This window comes from Ursus maritimus, unplaced genomic scaffold (assembly GCF_017311325.1).
Source record: "Ursus maritimus isolate PB19 unplaced genomic scaffold, ASM1731132v1 scaffold_3, whole genome shotgun sequence".
Classification (NCBI taxonomy): domain Eukaryota; kingdom Metazoa; phylum Chordata; class Mammalia; order Carnivora; family Ursidae; genus Ursus; species Ursus maritimus.
Genome location: NW_024425563.1, coordinates 80,651,545 through 80,674,437, shown reverse-complemented (window position 1 = coordinate 80,674,437; position 22,893 = coordinate 80,651,545). Strand labels below are relative to the sequence as shown.

The following is a 22,893-nucleotide window of genomic DNA, read 5'->3' as shown; positions in this document are numbered from 1 at the left end:
CTATAATTAGGTTATAACCTGAATAATTAATGTGAACTTGCGCGTGCACACACACACACACACACACACACAACTTAGTGCAAACCATTCACCACAGGGGACTTCATAAAGCTAGTAGTCACTACAGAGCCAGAAAACACGAGTCTTCAGAGAAATATCAACAGCTACTTCAAAAGTTAATACTTATTTTCAAAAGAATGTTTCCAAAGGCAACAATTTAATACCTGTAACTCATGCATTTTATACTGAGAATCATGAGTTTTCATTTAGATCAACTGAGTGTTCTTCTGGTTTAATTTACTTTCAATCCCAATTTTTCTTGGGAACATACAAAAAGTGAAGTAATAGCGATGCTAAGAATCCATGTAGGTTAATTCCAAAACTACTTCAGACTTTTCCCACTCTATTTACAGAGTCAAGTGAAAATTTGGAGAAAGTGAAACATCTGACATTTGCAAATTACATGAAAGTTGTAAATTCAGTTAAAAAGCTCAACATTTAGGATACAACTGTTTATACAATGATTATATAAATACAAATTTGGGTGGAGTCAGCACTGTGATAAAAACAATGTTCTGGCTAATTTAAGAAACCTATTTTATCAGTTGGCCATTGGCACGTTAATGTTGCGTAATAAATTATCCCCAAATTCAGTGGCTTAAAACAAATCACTGATTTGTATGGATGTGTGATTTGCTGACAGCAGGAAGACGAGCGGATAGATGAGTGCAGTAATCAAGAGTGAAGTGACGGTGGCTCTGGCTGGGATGATAGGAGTGAAGACCTGGGTAGTGACTGGACTTAAATGTATAGGTCAGTTTTGCTTCAGACTAGCCGCTCAGGGTCAGCTACTCTGGGTTCCATTCAGCGGGCACTCTATTCTATGTGTCTCTCATCTTTCTCATGGGCCCAATGGGCTGGACAAGGACCTGTTTTTCTCATGCTGATGTTAAAGGCTCTGGACCACAAGCAGAAAAACTGCAGGCATCCTAAAGCCGAGGCTCAGAAAGAGGATTCTAGTCAGAATGACCAGGCTGTGCATACAAAAAAGGACGTAAAGATTTGGGCCAGTCATTCAGTCTAGAAACCTGTTTGGAAGCAATGAGCTCAAAAAGAGATCTATTTGAAATTGGCTGTGGTCACACATCATTAAGTGAATCGCTAAAAGTGCAAAGCTCTGCAGTGAAAATAGAGGATGCAGATGTCAAACTTACACCTTTTAAAGTTTGTTCACAGAATAAACCACAGATTTGGGGGGATAAAGCTGATGTTAAATAAATGTAAACATGCTTCCGCCTTGAAGTAGATGCTTTCACTTGCTGCTTATGAATAGGATTTTAAGAAATATTTGTGACTTGGGAGACAAAATTTGTAAAACAACCTAAAAGGCCTGGAGTGGAATTTAACTTCTTTACAAACAAGTAAACAACAACAACATAAGCCTCTAAATTTTGCTTGTATTTTGTTCAAAATTAAAGTTGAAAATATTTAATGCAAATGAAACCATTAAAAAATCAGCTTTTCAAGGTTTTATAAAAATAAAATTATTGAGAGCAATGTTAAAATCAGGGAGGCATTACAATGTATTTGTACAAAAGCAAGGGAAAGACTGAATAAATTAATGATGAGAGCTCAAACGGTACAGGATTTATGTTTTGAATTCTATACTTGCATTGTGGACTATGTGAATTTGTGGGATGACTTGTTTGATAAAGGTCTCAATGGATAAATTCGTAATTTCTACCAAAGTTGAATGAAAGTCCCACAATTTTAAATATGGTGAAATACCAAAAAATCGTAAAGAGATAACCTATCTCATAAGTTTTTTCTGACAAGTTTTTTTCTTATAAAATGTACATCAAAGAGAGGTTTTCCAAATGGAGAAAAAAAAAAAACCTGTCCAAATATTTAGGTTAAATATTTGCACACTTGAATTGCAAAAATAAAAAGAATTAACAGTACCCTCCATTTAGCAGAAGTTGCTCAAGTCTTACCAGGAATCTTAGCATCTGTAAAGAGATTAATTAAAAAGATAATGATCTACAGAGAAATAGTAATCTAAATTGTCAACAAGTTCAAATTTAGTAACCATAAAATACAACGTTGCAGAACATTGCTGGTAATTACATTGAAAACTGAAAATAAAATATTCTTTTAAAGATGCTGAAAAAATACATTCCTAAGAAAAACATCAATAGGGCACATGGGTGGCTCAGTGGGTTAAGCGTCTGCCTTCGGCTGAGGTCATGATCCCGGGTCCTGGGATCGAGCCCCATGTTGGGCTGCCTGCTGAGCAGGGAGTCTGCTTCTCCCTCTGCCCCTCCCCCTGCTGGTGCTCTCTCACTCATTCTCTCTCAAATAAGTAGATCATAAAAAAAAAAAAAAATCAATGACATTATATGACAAACTGATTGAAGAACATGAATATGTGCCAAGAATAATTATTCTACTTACATTTGTAATATTTACATAATCAATATAAATAAATGTTAAATTTCTTTAAGGAATATGGATAGATACTATTTTTATTTCTAGAAATCATTATGTGGTTTCAGCATTATAATAATAATTTTGGGGGTAGAAAGACAACATTTCAAAAAACTATGTAATTATTTTGGCACCCTCTTTCATTCTCAAAATTATCCCAGACTGAGATTTAAAATAAATGGTCAAACCTACGTTTCAGTGACGTAGGGATGACATCATAGTCATCTGAACTACGTAGATGAATGGTAATTATCAGAAATATAGCTAGAGCTTAATTATATTTAAGAAGAAAAGTCAATAGGAGGTGACGTACATATCTCCAGTTTTTATATTTTGATTAGTAGAACTAGTTGGCTAGTAGAACTAGTTGATTAGTGGAACTCATCAGTTAATAGATGTTGTTGGCCTTCAAGGGATTAAGAGAAAAAAAAGAAAAGGGAGAAAGGTATACAGAATGGCAGGAGACCAGTTTTCAAATGGGAGTATCAAGAGACATCGAGGCTCTTGATGGTGGTCTGAAGCCTCAGAGATGACCATGGTTTTGATATAAACTGAAGGGACAGCTTCTTCCCTGACTATATCAAAGGCATTTCTCCTATCAAATATACAGAGTTTTGTTCATTTGAAACCTCTGAATGTACTTATTTTAGGTGTTTTGAAACAAGACTAGGAAAGAGATAACATTTTCTGTATTTATGTTGGCATGACAGATTAGTTATAAGTTAATCAAGGGAAAAAATACTCTGCTATATACTAATTTTCTGTGAGACCTAAGCAAATAAATTAAGAGTCCAGTGAGATTATAAAATTTTATAATTCCACTTACCCAGTAAACATAATGCATAATTCAACTAAGTAATAAATCCATCGGAATTCTATGCACTAAGGAAATTAAAAATTAATATATTTGCATTCTCTATTGATTTCTTTCGTTCCTCATGAAAACATACATACACACACATATACTGAAATCGTAGCCCATATAATATCCCAGTTGAAAATGCACAGATACAACCTGTAAAGCTGGGTCAGTCTGGCGTTTTAAAAGTTTTTTTTTAAAGATTTTTAAATTTTAATCTGGTTAATTGTATTTATCTGATCTATTTAGTAAGACAGTAGATACTGCTTTAGCACACATTAGGTTTTTTATGTAATCTCATTATGATTTTCTAAAATGCATGTTTTGTGATTTCTATCCTTCAAGATCTTAAATTACTTTACAGTTTATTTTATTCATTGATTTGGGTAGTTTGAAAAGCAATTGTCATGTGTGTGCACATGTGTATATTTTGGAAAAGACTTGTGGAAAATATGATGCAGACCCTTCAATAATATAATGCCTGAATTTATAGGACACTAAATTTTAGTTCTAAGACTTCTCATTGTATCTGAGGAATTCTAGTTAAATATTACTCTGTGTTGCGGATATTTAAACCCTTAGTCTGGCCAGGTGTCCGTACGTATAGATAATCAAGTGCTTCCCAGAGCACTAGAGGGATCAGAAAATAAATGAGCTAAGTGGAAACCGAATCAATTACATTCTAATAGTTACTAGAGAGCTAATTCTTTTTTTAAAGGTTTTATTTATTTTTGAGAGAGAGAGAGCACAAGAGGGATGAGAAGGGCAGAGGGAGAAGCAGATTCCCCCCTGAGCAGGGAGCCCAGTATGGGACTCAATCCCAGGACCTTGGGATTATGGCCTGAGCCGAAGGCAGACGCTTAACTGACTGAGCCACCCAGGCGCCCCTAGAAAGCTAATTCTACAATTAATGGGTTTTTATTTTTCTAAACTTCAAAAGTATGTCAGTCATATTACTTGATGCTCTCATGTTTCATGTCTGGAAAAGTAACTTATTCGTTGTGACATTAAAATACAACAGAATCCTCCTTTCCCACGCCTGGTGAGAATATCCCCTCCCTCACCCAAGGTCATCATTTACTTTATTATGTACTTGCCTCCCCTCTCGCACAGCCTTTCATTCTCAGCTGACGCACATCTCACCTCATGGTTCACTGAGAAAAGTTACTGCAGGGGAACTCCCTCACATTCCCAGCAGCAAATCTCTTCATTTCCTCTGCACTTTTCTACTGATCCAGAGGAATCGTCCTTTCAAATTGATCATTGTATGTGCTGGATTCCATCCATCTTGCCTTTTCAAGGACTTCCCTGCCTCGGTCATGCCTCCTCTTTCCTACCTCCTCAGTCTCTTCATCTTTCCATCATCCATCTTTTCCTCTCTATTGGAATAATTCCATCAGCACACAGATGTTCTCTACTATTTCCATTTTTAAATCTCTTCCCTAACCCCTCATTTCCTCCAGTTACTGTCCTATTTTCCTAGTCCTCCTCTTAGCAAACATTCTCTATTTAGTTGCCTTCTCCTCTCCGACTCTTTATTTCTCCAAACATCCATCAAACTATACATATTTGACTTATTTGCCCTTTCCACTGACTGTTCTTTTCAAGGTCACCAACTACCTCAGAGTTGCCAATTCCAATAGTAATTTCTCTGCATTTAACCTACTTGGCCTCTTGACAGCATTCAACACGTTGGCAATGCTGTTCTGGAAACCCTTCCTCCTGAACTCTGTGACCTAACAGCTTTGGGCTTTTCCTCCTACCTCACTATTACCTCAAAGTCAGCCTCTGATTTATGTCCTTTCTTCTACTTCTGACCCAAGATTTAGTTTGCCTCCTCTTCTTTATTATCCACATATTTCCTGGGTTATTTTTCTTTTTCGTAGCTCTAGAAAGCATTTCTGTGCTTCCACATCCTAAATGTATTTGTCCGGCTCAGACCTGGGGGAATTCTGGGGGAGTTCTACATCCTGCATTCTAGACTCCTGTGTTCAGCTGCCTGCCTGACATCTGCCCTTAGTGGTCTAACTGGGTTGAAATGTTCAAAAGGTAACGGAATCATTCTCCCCACTGACCCATTCCTCTCCCTGCTTTCCCATCTATGCAAGGGCTCTGCCATTTACTGAAGCAACAACAACAACAAAATCTAAAAATGATGCTTGATTCCTCTCTGTTCCACACCATCATCCCTGACATGCAGTTGTTTACCAGGTCCTGTTAATTTAACTCTAAAATATGTCTTGAATTTGTCTCATAGCTGTCCATTCTAATTCTGAACTGCACCTGCCCTGTTCTAGGTTATTTTCCTGTGTTTCCTAAAATAGTACAAAACTTTCTAATTGTTCTCCCTTATTAACAATTCTTATGAACAATTCTTCCATTCTCCAAATTGGGGCCACAGTGTTCTTTTAAAATAAATATCACATTGCCTCTCTGTTTATTCTCTTCTGATTGTTCCCTGGTTTGTCTTTCCATGATCCAGCTCCTATTTACTTCTGCAAACAGGTCCTCGGAATCACCTCTGGGCTCTATTCCATGCTTTAGCCACTTGCCTCCATCCTGTTCTGCCAGTAGCCATGTTCCTGATCTCGGCTTGACATGAGCTTCCTCCCACCTCGACCCTTCACCTAGCTCATTCTCATCCACTGTATTTCAGCTTCAAGTTCTCATTTTTGAAGAATCCTTCCCTCCCCCATACCTTTTCAAGTGGCCTCTGTCTACTACTCTTTATCTTCTCTGTTTATTTTGCTGTCACACTGATCACCACCTAAAAACATTCTATTTGGTGTCCTGTTCACTGTCTATCCATTGGAATGTCCATCTAAATGGAAGCTCCCAGGGAACAGGGACATTATTACATTATTTCTCTGGACCAGTGTTATATTTTCTTAAGCCCAGGCCAGCTTCTGCCCTATATATAGCACCTGCGAGGTAATTATTGAATAAATGTATGCCTAAATGAATAGATTATTTATAAAGCATATTTGTTACATGAAAAAGGTCAAGGAATGTGAAATTGGATAGCATCAGTGTCTAACCCAAACTAAGTGCCCCAATACCCTCAGTTGTATGAAAAATTCAGGAAATAAAAATAATCCAAGAAGACATGGAATAACAGCATAGTTGAAAGAATAAAAATAAAACAAATTTATTAAGTTTAGAAGGATCTCCCCCCTCCCTTTTTGGAAAAGTTCCAAAGGAATGTATATACAATTGCAGAAATGTTATAAAATATACATAAGAAAAATAAGATTAACCTGCTAATCTATCAACTGATTAAAACCTCAATTAATATTTTATTAGACATTTTCCAGACTTTTCCCATAGGGATGTACATATGGTTACTGAGCACTTGAAACTTGGCTATTGCAAATGAGGAACTGAATTTTTGGTTTACTAATTCACTTATTTTTAATAAAATCAAAATTGAAACTAAAGCAGTATAAAATGTTTTTTCCAAAAACCACTTTATTGTTTGGTATGAGTACATTTTGCTTTAATGAAAATATAATGTCTGACTTGAGATGGGTTGGGAATATAAAATATGCACTAGATTTTTTTTCAAGATTTTATTTATTTATTTACTTGACAGAAAGAGCACAAGTCGGGGGAACAGTAGAGGAGAAGGAGAAGCAGGCTCCCCGCTGAGCAGGGCTCGATCAAGGATCCTGGGATCATGACCTGAGCTGAAGGCAGATGCTTAACTGACTGAGCCACCCAGGTACCCCTATGGGCCGGATGTTAGAGACAATATAAAAAATAGTGCCAAAGATCTTAGTAATAACTTTTTTGTGGATTACATGTTAAAATGATAGTATTCTGGATACAACAGATTAAATAAAATATATTTTAAAATGTAATCTACTTATTTTTAGTTTTTTAATACAAGAAAATTTAAATTATACATATGACTTACATTATATTTCTATTTAATAGCACTTCCGTACATATACAAATCCTTTTACATATATATATGTATATATATATATACACATGTGTTTTTTATAGAATCCTTTTACGTATATATATATACATGTGTTTTTTATAAAATTCTTTTACATATATATATGTGTGTGTTTTTTATAAAACACGTTCTTTTATAAGTTATTTCCGTGACTTAGTGATATTGTACAAACATCTTTAAATCAATAAATACAGATCTATATTTAGCCTTTTTGAATGATTGTTTAGTATTTCACCATGTGGAATACTAGATGCATACTTTTTTACTGAACATGTAGATGCTTTCTAAATTTTCACTTTTATATACAAGCTAGGAGAAACAGGGGTATTTTTATTTGTGGGGATGCTTACAAAAGCCAAGTACGTTTTATGATAAGTTTTAGAAGAATTGGAGAAGGCCAGGAGAAATTTTTAGAAAATTATTAAGGCAATGAGAATAATGGAAAGCAAAAGCAATAATGGATTATTGTGTATAAAGGGAAAGAATGGGATGCAGAACTGGTCACAGTGGGTTCCAGGAGGAGGACAAGTGGTGGCAAGAAAGTTTTCAATGGCAGAGGGAGCAGTAACAGGGGACAGAAGTGGCTGAAATCAGCGACAGGAGGGTTGTCTGAAGACATTTGGTTCAACTGACCTTACCCAACTCCTACCCCTTGTGTTGTAATGGAAGGAAGTTCCTCAGGGTAATAAATGAGATCTGGCCTGTTTCATACCTTCCGTTTATTGAGACATAATGTAAATAGCGTATATTATAAAGATTTCTATCACAACTAAATTTTAAAAAATCTATGTAAGACAGTTCTAATTGGGAAAATATGTTATATGATGAGTCCATCACTCTGAGGACACTTTAAAATAATTTTAGATAAATACTGCTATTTAAAAAACAGAATACAAGGTCATGGATATAAGGAGCTGATAGCTCTGGCCTCTACCTGGCATTTTTGCCTGTCTCTGAGAAGATGTCCTGAGTACAGTCTCAGAAGACAAAGCGCCTACATGGACTGGTACCCCGGTCCTGCCCTCCTGAGAAATGTGTGTTCTCTCTATTCTGATGCTTCCCCACCCACGCAGGCCAGCACCACGGGTTCGTGGAGGCATGTGGAATGGAATTGTTCTCAGACCAGTTCTGGTCTCTGTGTTCCATCCTGTTAGATCTTCTTCAGGTATCCAGAGTGTGTAACAATGTTACCTCCAGAGAACTTCGGATGCACTGCACATTAGGAGAAATAAACAGAGTAGGACTTTGATTTTCCAAGTATTTTTAGGACACGCTCTGCTTAGTATTTCTGTATTGTGTGAATTACATATTCCCAGCGGTCCAAGGCCATGTTTGGTTCTTAGACAGCAGAAGATTCAGGTTTAATAATATAAGTTTCAAATTGTAGATGCAGAAGAGGAAATGTTTTATGGTATTACATAGAAATAAAATATAAATATTGTATTTAATTATTGCTAGAAAAAGCCTTTCAAAATTTGAACCCATTATGCTACTTACCCTATAAATAAAATCAGGTGACTTTCTTGGGTAAGAGCAGTAAAGTCGAGTCTTTTTCATTCGATTGTCTCATTAATAAGGAATTTGCCTCCTGTGTCCTACACTGGAATTTACTACAATTTCCTGCAATGTAATGTATAATAAGCAGGATTTGAGAATTGTTAAGTTTCTAACAGTTAAACCTTTTTTATCAATGTACTGGAAATTCAGTTAAAAGCCCCTCCTCTTTACATCATCCCTGGAGTACCAGAGAAGCACCTAGATGCTCTGTCCTCTTTCTGGCTCTGCTAGTTACTATTCTACATACGTCAGTTGATCTCTCTGAAAGTCAATTTCCTCATTTATAAAATGGGACAATAAATTTTCTGTCTACATCACAGGTTGTCATGAGAATCAAATGAGGCCAAACATATAAATGTATTTACAAACCAAAAGAGAGATTATTCCTGGAAGCTTAGAAAAATGTTAATAGTAATATCAAGTTCTCATTTTGTAAATATTTATTAGGAATCTTATGACTTCAAGCAATAGAAATCAAGTCGAACTTGCTTAAGAGGGAAGCAAAAGGTAGACAGATGGTTGTATTATAGGGATACAAAAGCATCTCCTGGTATCCGACACTAGGAGCACACCAAGGTCATCAAGAACTAGAACCAGTTACCTCTCCTTCTGTCTTCTGTTTGTTCTGTTTCTGTGAAGCATTTTTTTGAGAAATATCTACAGATAGGTTTCTTCTCCTTGAATGAAAATGTGGCTACCCACAAAGCCAGAACATATATTTTACAGATCCAGCCACCTAAGGACGTTGATTTCTCACTTCCAACTACAAATTCACAGGGAATCTCGTTATGTTTGGATTTACGTGCCCACCCATAGTCCTATATTGTGATGAACAACGAGGATAAGTTAAAATGGCTGGTGAGAACTGCTCTCTATTTTATTCTCCAATAGATTGGAAAGAGAGACACTTCCCTCCCAAGAAAAGGGATTGTCAAACATAAAATCCCTAAAGTATCCGTTACTATCCTAAACTTTCCAAAGCACTTTTTCATGTGAATGAAATGGAAAAAAGGTATTATCTTAATAGATAGAAGCAGAATTTCTCTGAGGGATAGAACTGTTTTTTGTTAAGGGGGGAAATACCTGGGCGAACTATTTGAAAGAGAAGTGAGATCCAGAGGGTGTGGGAGTCAGCGGAGTCCTAAGAACAAAAGAGTGCTGAAGGGTCCTCTACTTCACAAAATGAAAGGTTTTAGGTTTTTCTTCTAAGAGGATTGGAGAGGACAAAAGCGGGGGGGGGGGGGGGAGCAAAGGACCCAAGAGATGCTAGGCAACAAGACTCCATGGAATAAAGAACTTGTAAAACATCTCCCTGGTTGTAGGATACCCCCCAGAACTCCCATCCACCCCCCCCAAAACCCTTTAAGAAGAGAAATAACCCATATGTGATTTTTAGCTGTTTCTGAGTAATGTGGATTATATGTCTGCTCTATGGACATCACATGAATGAGGCGTATGTGTGCGTGTGCGCGCTTGTGTGTATGTAAGTTAATTAAGCATGTCTGGACCAAATCAGTAAGAAACAGAGGAAATGTAGAAAAGCAGAATCAGAGGCACTCAAGGGCAGGGAGGCTGCAGCTGACTCAGGGTTATAAATGTATTATTTCCTATAATCCGCCCAACAACTTGTCAAGTGATTAAAACATATCATTACCATGTGACAGATGAGAAAACTGAAGATAATCATTTACCCAATGGCTTATAGCAAATTAGTTTCGAACAGAACTAAAGCCTGGGTGTCTCCTCACTCCTAAGCTCATGTTACTGCATAGGATTTACTTTGCTTCCTTCAAATGTTATGACAACAACAGAACAGGGGTAGCATATTTTACTGGTAAGAAAAGAAGTTTCTTTTAATGAAATGCTTTTCATGCTTTTAAATGCTTTGAACGAAACCACTAAGATTACCTCTTGTCCATTTATCCCCTCATCTAATAGGTATTTGTTGAATTCCTACTCTGTGACCAGCACCATGATATGTGATAATTCTTTATTATGAGTAAAAATAGCTTGACCAAAGTGAATCTTAGAACTGAGAAAGAAAATGACCACATAGTAACAGAGGACAGGGCAATTCACAATGTTCTTGATTTTTTTTTTTTTTTGGTACCCTTTGAAATTGCAGTTTCACACAAAGTCTGATTTGGTTTCAGCAGCAGAACCGAATAGTTAAAAGTCCCAAACTAACCCCATCAACCGTCATACGCTGCTGCTGGGAATACGATGGAAAACAGCCTGGCAGTTTCTCAAAAAGTTAACTGTAGAGTTAGCAATCCTACTCCTAGATATATGCCCAAGAGAAAGAAAAACCAGGTATTTAAACAAATACCTGCACATGAATGTACATATCAGCACATTTTGCAGTAGGCCCGAAGTGGAAATAACCCACATATCCACTAACGGATGAATGGTAAAACAAAATGTGGCATATCTATATAATGGGATACTATTATTGAGCAATAAAAGGAAATGAAGTACGGGTACAGCAGGGAGGAGACTTGAAAACGTTATGCTAAGTGAAAGAGGCCGGATAGCAAATGCACATTGTATGATTCCATTTACATGAAGTGTCTAGAATTGGCAAATCCATAGAGACAGCATGCAGATTAGTGGTTGCCGAGGGCTGGACAGAGTAGAGAATTGAGAATGACCGCTAAAGGGTACAGGGCTTCTTTTTTGGAGTGATGAAAATGTCCTGAAATTAGGGGTAATAATGCACAATTCTGTGAATATATTAAAAACCACTGAATTTTATACTTGAAAATGGTGAATTCTATACATGGATTATATCTCAATCTCAAAACTAATCACATCATAGTTCTACATGTGTACAAAGTCAGGACAAATAACATTTTCAACATGAACACTAACCACACTGCAGTACTTTTGTTACATTTTTTTTCCAGTGTTTTCCTGTGCTATCCAAAATGCCCTTCAGTGAGTCACTTTCTGTTAAAAGTCTCAATAATTTTATGGAAGCCAAACTTCTAAAAAGGAGCCGATGCTTTACCTTTCTCAGTATTCTGGCTCTATCTCCGAATAAGCTTTTTGTTGTTGAAAAAGCAGTTGTTAATGGCTCAACACAGTATAGGTCAGTTGTCCACCTCTGCTTTGAGAATTGCTAGAGATTAGGGTAAAGCTTTGAAATTATTTTAAATTTCGCTTTCTAGAACCCAGAATTGCTTGAAAGTGCCCTGGCAACATAAACACTCTTACTCATCTAGGTATTCCCAAAGAGCTGTTTCGAAAGGAATAGGAACACTTTGTGAATCAAAGCCCCCCACTGTCAGTAGCTCTGCAGCCCCTATCGCAAGTGGAGCTTTGTAAAAGGATGAGGTCGAACTGGAGCTGAAGCTTGAGGCCCAGCAGCACCTCCCAGTCAACACATATTACAAATTCGTAAGGGTTTGGGGGGCACCTGGGTGGTTCAGTGGGTTAAGCATCTGACTCTTGATCTCAGCTCAGGTCTTGATCTCAGGATAGTGAGTTCAAGCCCCACATTGGGCTCCCTCCTAGGCGTAGAGCCTACTTAAAAAAAAAAAAAAAAAAAAGGAAAGGAAGAAAGGAAAAAAGAAAGAACAAAAATTCATGGGCCAATAGGCTGAGGCTTACTTGTGAAAAAAAGAGTGTACCCCAGGCAAGCCTTAAGCCAATACATATATTTTATCCCCGTCTTCTCGCAGGACTTTTAGGGCTTGATCTTCAGCATTTGACTAACTCTCCATTTTGCCTGCTGCTATAATTGGGTACATGGAAAATCTGGAGTGTTTCATGTCTTGAAGTCCCTTGTGTGATTTCTTCCCCCATTCAGTGACCCTGAACTCTTACAAAGAGCTCATTTCTTAATAACTTAGTATAAAGCTTATTTTCTCCCATTTAGTCCCTAATCCGTACATAACCTAATAAGGTAGTGATATTGAACAAATGCTTGCAAAACTCCTTACTACCGTTATTTGGACTAATATTGCCTATAACTATAATTAGGACAAAAAGGCACTCAGTGCTTCCCTGAATCCCTTTGGCCTGGCTCCTACTCCCAGTCCTGATCAATCCTTCTGTTGCATTTCCTGCTGAGCAGAACAAGAGACACACATGTCAGTTTCACAGCCCAAACAGACAGCCAGAGTGAAAGAAAAACAGCTGAGCCAGCAGGAAGCATAAACTGAGGGGGAGGTGTCAATAGAGATCTTTTTAAATCCAATGTAGTAAATAAACACATAGCCTTTAATAAAGCCAGGTAGCTCTTTCCTTGAGATGCTGACCTTTGCTTCAAGCTTGGCCCAAGATTCAGTTGATCCTTTATCAGAACAGCATTTTAGGAATTTAGATAAAGTCAAACAAATATGGCAGAAAGAAAAAGATAGGTCCTCATTCTTAGGCTTATTCTCAAAAAGAAAAGTAGGAAGCTTGAGACCCATGAAAAGACAAGGCAGATGGGAATCACAAAAATATATTCAAAAATTTAGGATTGGCCATCAAGATACAAACGGATACTGTATCACAAATTTGACTATAACGTAATCTCCCTTCTTTGGATCTTATGCAAATCCCTTGTCTTGGCTCTCAAAGCCCTCAATTGTCTGCTCTACCTTAATCTCTTCTCTTTCCCAGTCCGTGAAAGAGTGAAATACTTAAACTCTTGGATCTGACAAAACAAAAAGAAAAGTACTGTAACTCTGAGCACACGGTGTGCCAGCAATTAGGTTATACATCATGTTATTTAATCATCCCAGCACTTCTGCTTATGGGTTCAGTTTTGAAGAAAAAATTGAGGCTTACAAATTCTAATTTAGAATAAAGTTAAAATAAATTCTGCCCATCTTTGAATGGTCTACTCAACGTTACCTGGCCTACCTTGCAGCCCTCGTCTGACTTGTCTCCTACCCCCCATCTTCACTTTTATACTTCTAACCACCCTCTGAGTTCTTTGAGCGGGCCAACTTTAGTTCTACCCCAGGGACTTTGCATTTGCATTTTGCCAGTGAGGGAGATTAGAATCCTCTTCCTTAAATCTGGTTCCTTATTATCTTCCATTTCTTAGCTCAAAAGTGTCACCTCCTTGGAATGATCTCTCTAAATAGTTGGCTAAAAGTACCTAATTCTTCTCTCAGAGTAATTTCCTGTTGTGGCCATGGAAGAGTATCATTTAGATAACCCTCTAGGGGAGTGAAGTTGACTGACTGCCTCCAACTGCTGTCCCACCTTTAGATCCACTGTAGTGTTCAATGTAGGTCTGAGGCTTTACCGTTTGGAGGCTGCCCAGAGTCCGTGACTGAACAACGTGGGGGTACAAGACCCAGGCTGTTTTCTGCCCAAGGCAGGACTCCTCCGATGAGCAATATTTACTAGGGGGTGGGGGAAGGGATCCTTCCCCTGGATTGGCCTGGTCAAGATTTTCTCCAAGTTGCACCCTAATCTGAGGCTATGGCTACCCAGTCCTTCTTCTTTCCTTCTCTTCTTCTGCAGGTGTCAGAGCTGCCCCCCATCTGAAGGTGCTCTTCCTGTTTGCCTCTCTTTCCCTAATAAACCTCTTGTACATCGAATTCTGTTTTGGGGTCTCCTTCTCAAAAGACCCGAATTGGTGTGCTCTCTCGTAAAACACTGTTTCGTTATCTTCACAGCACTTAGGACTACTTTTGAATGTATCCAGTTTAATTGATCTGCTTACCTATTTATTTAACACCTCTCTCCAACCACTGCCCCCATGCACACCCTGAGATAATACATCTTATTCACTTATTCCCAGTGCCGAGAACATTGCCTGGCTCATGATGGGCCTTCAATTAATTTTGTTGAATGAATTAATGAATGGTTTAGAGGACTAGACTTATGCTCTAAATCCATCTTCTTCCATTTATCCATTTACAATGGGTATTTACTGTTCCAGCTATTGGAGATAAAACGGTAAACAGAAGAGACAAAGTCTCTGCTTTTTTGGAATTCGTATTCAAGTGAGGGAAGACAGGCAATAATCACAAAAATATGTGTGCTATGTGCTAGGAGTTACAAAGAAATGGTAGCTCATAGGAAGGGAATGAAGAGTGACAGGTGGGTAGTTAGGGAGTATATTTCCCGATAAGGTGACATTTGAACAGAGATTTGAATGAAATAAGGAAGTGAGCCAAGCAGATAGCTGGCCGGAGAGTGTTCCAGTCAGGGAGAACAGAAATGCAAAGGCCCAGTGATGGAGTGTGTTTGGCAAGTTCAAGGAATAGCCTGGAGGTAGTGAGGCTGAACCACAGAGAGCAAGAAGGAACATGGCAGGAAATAGTATCAGGGGTGAAAGAAGAGAACTTGATAAATCTGGTGAGTCCTTGTATGTCATCATAAGAACTTTAGATGGGATTTTTCTCTAAGATGGAAAGTGAATGGTTGGTTCTGAGTAGATGGGTGAAGATATCTGACTGACATTTTTAAAGGATGGTTCCGGAGGCTAGCTAGACAAGAGTAGGAGACAGTGGCAGAAGCAAAGGGAGAAGGAGCAGGCTATTGCAATATTCCATAGACAATTTGAACCAGGCTGTATCAGTGGACATTGACAATGGGCCATGTTCTGGATTTATCTGAAGGCGGAGTTAACGGGATTTCCTGATGCACTGGATATATAGGGGTTGGGGTAGTGGGAGGAATCAATGCTGACTTCTGATTTTTGGCCGAACTAATGGAAGGATGGAGTTGCTGACTACTGCCTTTCCTCCAGTCAAGCTCAGCTGTGCAGGTGCAGACACGTACAGGCAAAGACTTGATTTAACCAAATTGGAGGTTTTCCCCGTTGAATACAACGATGGTGGTGTTTCGAAGGTATGTGGCAAAAGTTTATCCTAGGGGAAGATGGGACATTGTTGCATAATGAGAGAAATTAGCACATGGCAGGTCATGAGAGACAGGGGCAAGGACTGTGGTCGGTGGATGGAAGGACTCCATGGCATTGAAGAACTGGTGGCAAGAAGGTATCACAAGGAGTGTGATGGAAAAATCAGAGGCTGAGGTCCAAAAGTGGGGCAGCTGTGTTCTTTCCTTTGTACCATAAGCACTTCCTTTCCTACCCCTGCATAACACTTGACAAGACTCAGGGCTAAAATGAAACAATACATCTCAAACCTACTTCTCCATCTACCACGCTGTGTGTCTACCACTCTTTGTGATTAAAATTCTTAAACGTTCCTCATTAAGCTCTGCATTCAGAGCACTTACTTAACCCGGAATTTTACATCGTATGGATTCCATTTGCAACAGTACATCAAAGTGCTTTTGTATCTTTGCCAACCACCTCTTGTTGCAATGATAGACTCGTAGGAACTCGGAATTATTGGGACCTTGCAGGTGATCTAATACAATAAACTCACTTTGACAGATTGGTGTACTGCAGTTTACAGAGGCGAAGGGACTTTCAAAGACAATGCAGTTGAAAACAGAGCTTTGAACGGTTGTAAGTTTATCTGATTACCTGCCTAGACCTTTTTCTACCATACACTAGTGCCAATTCTTTTGCTTTATCCTTATCCCTGGGGATATTTTTTGATGTATTGGAAATCATATATTACCTTTTTTCCCTAAACCTCTCCCTCTTCGCTACGTCCTATGATATTCTTCAGTCTCCCCTGACCTCATCAACAGTGACTTCAAGACTTACCTGCTTGAGCACGAGCTTAAGCCTCCTCAAAGCGTTCCCCACGTACTCCTGAAAGTCCACCAAGGTGGCCTCATCTTCACATGTGCTCCCAGACCAGTCTGTTGGTTGAAGTCATTTTTAAATATCCTTTGTGTTTTTTTCTCTTCTTTTCCAGTTCCTTTGGTCATGGCCACTGTCTGTGAAGCTACTTGAGGAAAACCGAGGATTGCCACTGGTGCAGTGCCCATCGAGAGAAGGTGAGTGTCCATACCCAAAGCACTTGCGTCTAGAAGTTTTAGTCCATCGGTGTGAAGGTGCCTGAGAGGCGGTATGTTCCATGCAGAGATGATAGCTTCTATGTGATCTCTGCCCCACAGGGGAACTTGCACACCCAAAGAGTGCGACTTGACCTATAAAGTCACTCAGTGACAATTCAATGGGCTTTTCTTGTTCAACCTTTGCCTAGAAGCCCACTTCTCTAATAGAAATGGTTTTGGTTTGGACTTTTCTATCTCCAGCGAAAGAGGGGTGCAGATGCCATGCTAGCCCTTCTGTTTTTCTAAATTCTTTTAGCCTCTCCCCAAACCAAACTCTTTCCTTCTCAGAAAGCAAAAACCTCAATGTAGGCGATGAAAAAGTGTCCACATGCCATGTCTGTTCTCACCTTTGTCAGCCAAAGATATGCACTGCCCTTCTGATTTCTTTCTCCCTCCCTTTGTGTGTGTGTGTGTGTGTGTGTGTGTACACATCAGGTTGTCCTGACTCTGTCTTCTTCTCTGGTTCCTCCTTATCCCCACTCTAATCCATCAACACACCAAGACAACACATCTTAGATACATTCCCTTTTCCCACTTCTGCTTGTTTGTCATATGGCAAGATAAATAGGGACAAGGTTGGAGGCCAGAGGGAGCCTCTGAATTTTAATCTCAGTTCTGACACTAATCCTATCTGACTTCTGAATGATATAGAATCTCAAGGTTGGAAAGGATCTTTTAAGTTTATCTATTTCTAGATCTTTCCCAAAATGCAATCATCCAGTCTCGATGTTTATATCTTAGTCAAGAATGAGTAAGCTTCTAAGGTTGCCTATTCCCTTTGGGGGAATTGTACACCTTTTCCCTCACATCAAAGTAAAATTTGTTTGCTGTAGCTTTCTTCCAAGACTTCTAAATGTAGCACCTTCAAGTCAGATAGTTTTGAGTTATGATACAGTTTTGAGATACTTTAAGACCTAGATGCCCTCAGCTGAATGTGTCCCAATTGGTCTTAACATGTCTCTAGCTTCTTAAAAAGTTTAATTCTAGTATAGTTAGCATACAGTATTATATTAGTTTCAGGTGTACAATTAACTTTCTCAACGTATGATGCTAATTAGTACACAGCAGTAAAAAGAAATGAAGTCTGCATCTGTGCTATAACACGGATGAACCTTGAAAACCATATGCAAAGTGAAAAGAGGCCAAGTCCCAAGAGACCACACACTATACGGTTTCTTTTATATAAAATGTCCAGAGTGGGCAAATCTATAGAGACAGAAAATACATAAGCGGTTGCCTAGGACTTGGGGTCAGGGATTGAAAATTTGGGGATAATGGCTATGGGTTATGGGGTTTCTTTTTGGGGTGATGAAAATAATGTATAATTGATTGCCACAATGGTTGTACAACTCTGTGAATATGCTAAAAGCCATTGAATTGTACATTTTCAATGGATAAATTCTATGGTGTGTGAATTATATCTCAATATAGTTGTTTAAAAATATGTCCAGAAGGGAAAACAGTACTCTGAAGTAGATTGCCTTAACCTCTCTATTTCAGTTTCACTCTATAAAATAGACGAGTTAATAATATCTGCCCCACCTCCTTGACAAGGTTGTTGAATCACACTTTGCAACATCATAATTATGTAAGCTATTAGTTGGAGTGACTCTCACCACCTCCTATCTGGATTACTAACACAATCCATTTACTGGTAACTCATTTGTTTTGTGGGGTAAGAGACTATTTTTTAAAATCACCTATTACCCAACTCAGGAGAATGTAAGGAACACTTAGCACCCATTGCATAAAGTCTAACACTTCACCTTAATATTTAAAGCTTTCTTCCGACTTTGTCCCACACTTCCTATCATTCTTCACAGCAGAACAACATTCCAATTATAAAAACAATTGCTTTCTCCAACATGTATTTTATGTATTAACCCTTTTAGCTGGTTATTCCTCTCAAGCAAAATATACTATGTTACAGACTGTCTTCCCTTCCCCCTCTCCCCCAGATTTGTATGTTGAAGTCCTACCTCCAATATGATGGTATTTGGAGCTCGGCCTTTGAGAGGTAATTAGGTTTAGATGAGGTTATGAGCCTGGGACTCTATGAAGGGATTGTCTTTATAAGAAGAGAAAGAGACTATAGGTCTACGTGCCAGGGCACGGCAAGGAGGAGACCACCTGTAAGCCAGAAGAGAGTCATCATGGGAGACCTGAATTGGCTGGTGCTTTGATCCTGAACTTCTTAGCCTCCACAACTGTGAGAAATAAATTCCTGTGCTTTAAGCCACCCATCTGTCCTATTTGGTTATGGCAGCCCCTTTAAACCTTCACTAATCCCTGTTATGGCTTCCTTCCAAAGTTGTTTTTTTGTAACTTTCTTCTCTTGGGCTCCTCCCCCTCCTTACTGATTACGCCATTACTGTGTGTCCCTTAAGAAGTTTAGCTTCATATAAAGCTAATTTTCAGTTCTTATTCACCTATGTACTACATTTTAACTCCTCACCTACTTGACAAGCTTGTCAAATGAGAGAGGTAATGTGGATAATTTTGTTGCCCCTTCTCTTCTCCAAAATATGAATTTTATGGACACTTCCTCCAGTATTAAGTCACGGCTGCTTCCTCTTTTCCTGCCATTGTTGGCCCTGTACTCAATATGGCCTAAAGCTTATAGGGAAGGCCTTATAGCCAATAATCCAAAATGGCTAATACAAATAATCCAAAATGGCTAATACACAAACACTATGTTGAAAGTTCACTCCGTCAAGTTTAACTCCAGAGTTTCTGATGAGCATCAATATTTAAAGCACCAGGAAACACAAAGAGTGTAGAAGGTGATTAAATACTGTTTGAAGCTTGCTCCTTTTTATGTTACAAAAGGTCATAGGAAAAGTTGAGGCAGTTCTTGAAATTGCATCCCTCGAGCCCAGCAGGTTTGGCTATTGTAGGAGGACAAGAAAGGGCATGTCCAAAAAGGAGGCAGCGGCCATGTCTGCTAGCCCAGAGGCCTGGCTTCAGTGACCCACTCTACAGCAATTCTGCCTACAGCATCCGCTCTGCCTTACCTTCAAGGAAAACTCGAGCCAGTTTTTTATAAACACTTTTTAGAAAGTAAGACTTCCAGGTGGAAACCAAAGAGCAATTTCTTAATTTTTAATACATTGGAGAGGATGTTTTTTCTCTTTGCTACCAGCCCCGTCTTCTAATCAATCAATACTTCCTGCAATATCAGTAAGGGACAAGTATAGTGTAACTGACAGAAAAGACCGGACCTTAAACCTGCACTCATTCATTCCATTCCGGGTGAAATGCCTCTGAGGGCCCCACGAGCTTGCCTCCCCCAGACCAGTTAGCACTAGAAGGATGGGGCCACAGTATGGATCATCTCCAACTCATTTTATGGGCAAGGAGGCTAAGCAAGCCCCGTAAAAGGGAATGTCATGCCTAGTGGCTTATGATTTACAAAAGTGGTCATAAATGTTGGTTCAGAATTTGGCGTGGAAGCTGACACGCTGCTCCGGAGGAGGCAGGTTTTGGTGCAGAGCAGATTTATCCGTGTAGGTGTGTTTTATTGCTATAAAATATACTCTGAATATTTGTCTCCCATTTTCTCAAGTTATGAGAAAATCTATCAAAATGTTCTCTGCTTGTGAAAAGAAACGTGAGAATGGATAGAAGGAGGAAAAAGAAGGAAGGAAAGAAACACCTGAAGGAAGGAAGTTAACCTCCTAGCCCCCTCCCAGACCTTTCTGTTTCCCACTGTCCCCATCTCTGCTTTTGCCAAGGCTCCATTCCCTTCCCAGCTCCCTCTATTTCCCACAACCCTGAAGGCCAGCCGACAAGGGTTTACATTTCAAAAACCCTTGCGTGGCTGCCGGAGCTGGGCATGCTCAAACGCCCAGGACTGGCTTTTTTCAGCTTCCAACTTTGGCAGCTCTCCCACCCGCACCCCGAAGGGGCAGGTCCGCACAGATCCCTCGGTGTGAGTAAGCGGGAAGAAATTAACCCACTCCCACGGAGGAAGCGAGGTAGGGGAGCTAGCCGGGCAGTTCGGCGTTCCAGGGGAGCTTCCAGGGGGCGCGCGCGGGGGTGCCAGGCCCTCGGGGGCTGCGCAGCGCCCGGGTCAGAGGCAGCGCGGGCGCGCGCGCCCGTCCGAGGGGGCGCTGTCCGAGGGCACGTGCGCGGGAGCGCGCCCGGGGAGTGGTCGCGGAGTGGCGGGCGGGGCGGGCAGGGGCGGGGCCGCGGCGGCGCGCGGACGCCGAGCTCCACTGGGCTTCTTGAGGCTGCGGCGCGGCTACCAGCGGGAGGGTGGCAGCCACCGTATCCAGAGCCTGAAAACCTGGGACTTCGGGGGCGCTGAGGGACGCAGGAGCGGAACCCGGCCGCGGGGAAGAGCCGCGCGGTGCAACTCGCTCCTTTGCAGACAGCGCTTTCCTCGCTCCGTTTAGGAAGTGGGTGGGGGTGTTTCGTGGCCAGCGTGGGGAGGTATTCGAACGCCCGCTCCCGGAAAGAAAGAATTCACCTGTGCTTGAAGGCAGCGCGTCGGACGTGGAGGGAGCGGCGGCGAGCTCTCGCTCCTGGCACAATGGGCTGTACGCTGAGCGCCGAGGATAAGGCGGCGGTGGAGCGGAGTAAGATGATCGACCGGAACCTCCGTGAGGATGGCGAGAAGGCGGCGCGCGAGGTCAAGCTGCTGCTGCTCGGTAAGGGCGGCCAGGCGCGTCCCGGGGGGCCCTGGGGTCGGGCGGCTTGCTGGGCGCGGCGCCCCGCAGTGGCCGCTACGGGCCGCTCGCATTTGGGAACCCAGAGCGGACGTGTCAGAGCGGCCGAGAGCGTGTCTTGTAGCGCCTGGGGATGGTTTCCGGGCGAGAGCGGGGCCGGTGCGGTGCAGTGCCGAGGCGGGTGCTCCTCTTCCTGGTCCCCTGCCTCCCTCCTCCCTGGCGGGTGAGGACTCTGCCGCACGGGGGGGAGGGGACTTCACTTCACTCACAGGCGTTGGTATGGACCCCGCGAGGAGCCGAGGAGCGGGTCGCGAGTATGCCGGGTTTCTCTAAGTTAGCTCAGCCTTCTGAAGATGAAGGGGGCATTCGTGGCAAGGGGGGGGGGGAAGCACACCACCCCCCCCCTTGAAAACCCTTCATACGAGGTGTCGTATCGCGGTTGTGGTTTTCCCATGTCAAGAGTGCCTCGCTTTGTGAAATTAGTGCACCTTTTGTGAGGTTCCGTGGGATCGAAATGTGTCCTTCCTGTCAACTTCCTATGGCGACTCAGTAAGGGTAAAAGGAGCACTGATTATGTTTACCTTGCCCAAGGAAGTAGGCTATGCTGGATGCTTGATTTTTATTACTGTGGAGACGTGGAAACCATCAAAGTTGGGTAACGTTTGCTCCGGTAGTAGGTGAGGCAGATACTCCAGGGGAGAAATCTACGTGAAAGGTGCAAAAGGGTCACGCGGAAAACAGTTCTCTCCCAGCTGCTTCGGTTTCTGATGAATGAGATTTGCCAGGTACACGCCGGGCTTTTATTTGTTCTTAGTATTGTTCTCTTGGTGGAACGCTATGTGGAGGTCTTCTCCAGCTTTTTGAAAGGAGAGACCAAAAAAAAAAAAAAAGTAATCCAGGATTTTGACTGAAGGATATACATTAGGAAAATATTCACAGCATAAGCTTTGTAGATCTATGAATTAGGGTTTTCTTTTGTTTGCTCCCCCCTCAACATACACACTCTATAGCTATTTAGGTAGGTGAAAGATTTCTCAGAATCTTTATTTGCACTTCCAGCGATTGCTTTTGTTTTAGAACAGTTATAATAAGAGAAATCTTGCACAAACCTGTTTTCAATAAGCTTCTGTTTCATTGGTTTAATGACTGCAGGAAAAATGGTGGGTTTTTTTCTCCATTACTAGCAGGCTTAGAAGCAGCAAACTTGGCATGACTAAAAGTAATAATGATCTGAGTCATTTTGCTAGCAAACTGTGAAATAACTTTGCATTTTAAAGACCTGGGTGGCTTTCTTCACCCTTGTCCCCAACATAAATCTTTCTCAGTTAATACTGTTTACCTAAGTTTTTATGTTAATAAGAAATATTTTGCCTGGGTCAGTGTATTTTTAGTGTATTGAGCATAGAAGAGACACACCTTGATATGGA

General features: G+C 40.6%; 1 protein-coding gene and 1 long non-coding RNA gene across 2 annotated transcripts in view; one reads left to right on the top strand and one right to left on the bottom strand.

The window, feature by feature from the left end:
* The window catches only part of LOC121105856, a 26,007-nt gene extending 4,671 nt beyond the window's left edge, over positions 1-21,336 (bottom strand). The window contains exon 1 of the long non-coding RNA XR_005838616.1: positions 21,268-21,336. This is a non-coding gene — a long non-coding RNA (uncharacterized LOC121105856). The remainder of the gene's footprint in view (positions 1-21,267) is intronic.
* Positions 20,758-22,893, top strand: part of GNAI1 (G protein subunit alpha i1) — an 86,830-nt gene continuing 84,694 nt past the window's right edge. The window contains exons 1-2 of the mRNA XM_040644319.1: positions 20,758-20,773; positions 21,280-21,448. Coding sequence (XP_040500253.1) covers positions 21,331-21,448 — 118 coding nt within the window. The 5' untranslated portion in view covers positions 20,758-20,773; positions 21,280-21,330. The remainder of the gene's footprint in view (positions 20,774-21,279; positions 21,449-22,893) is intronic.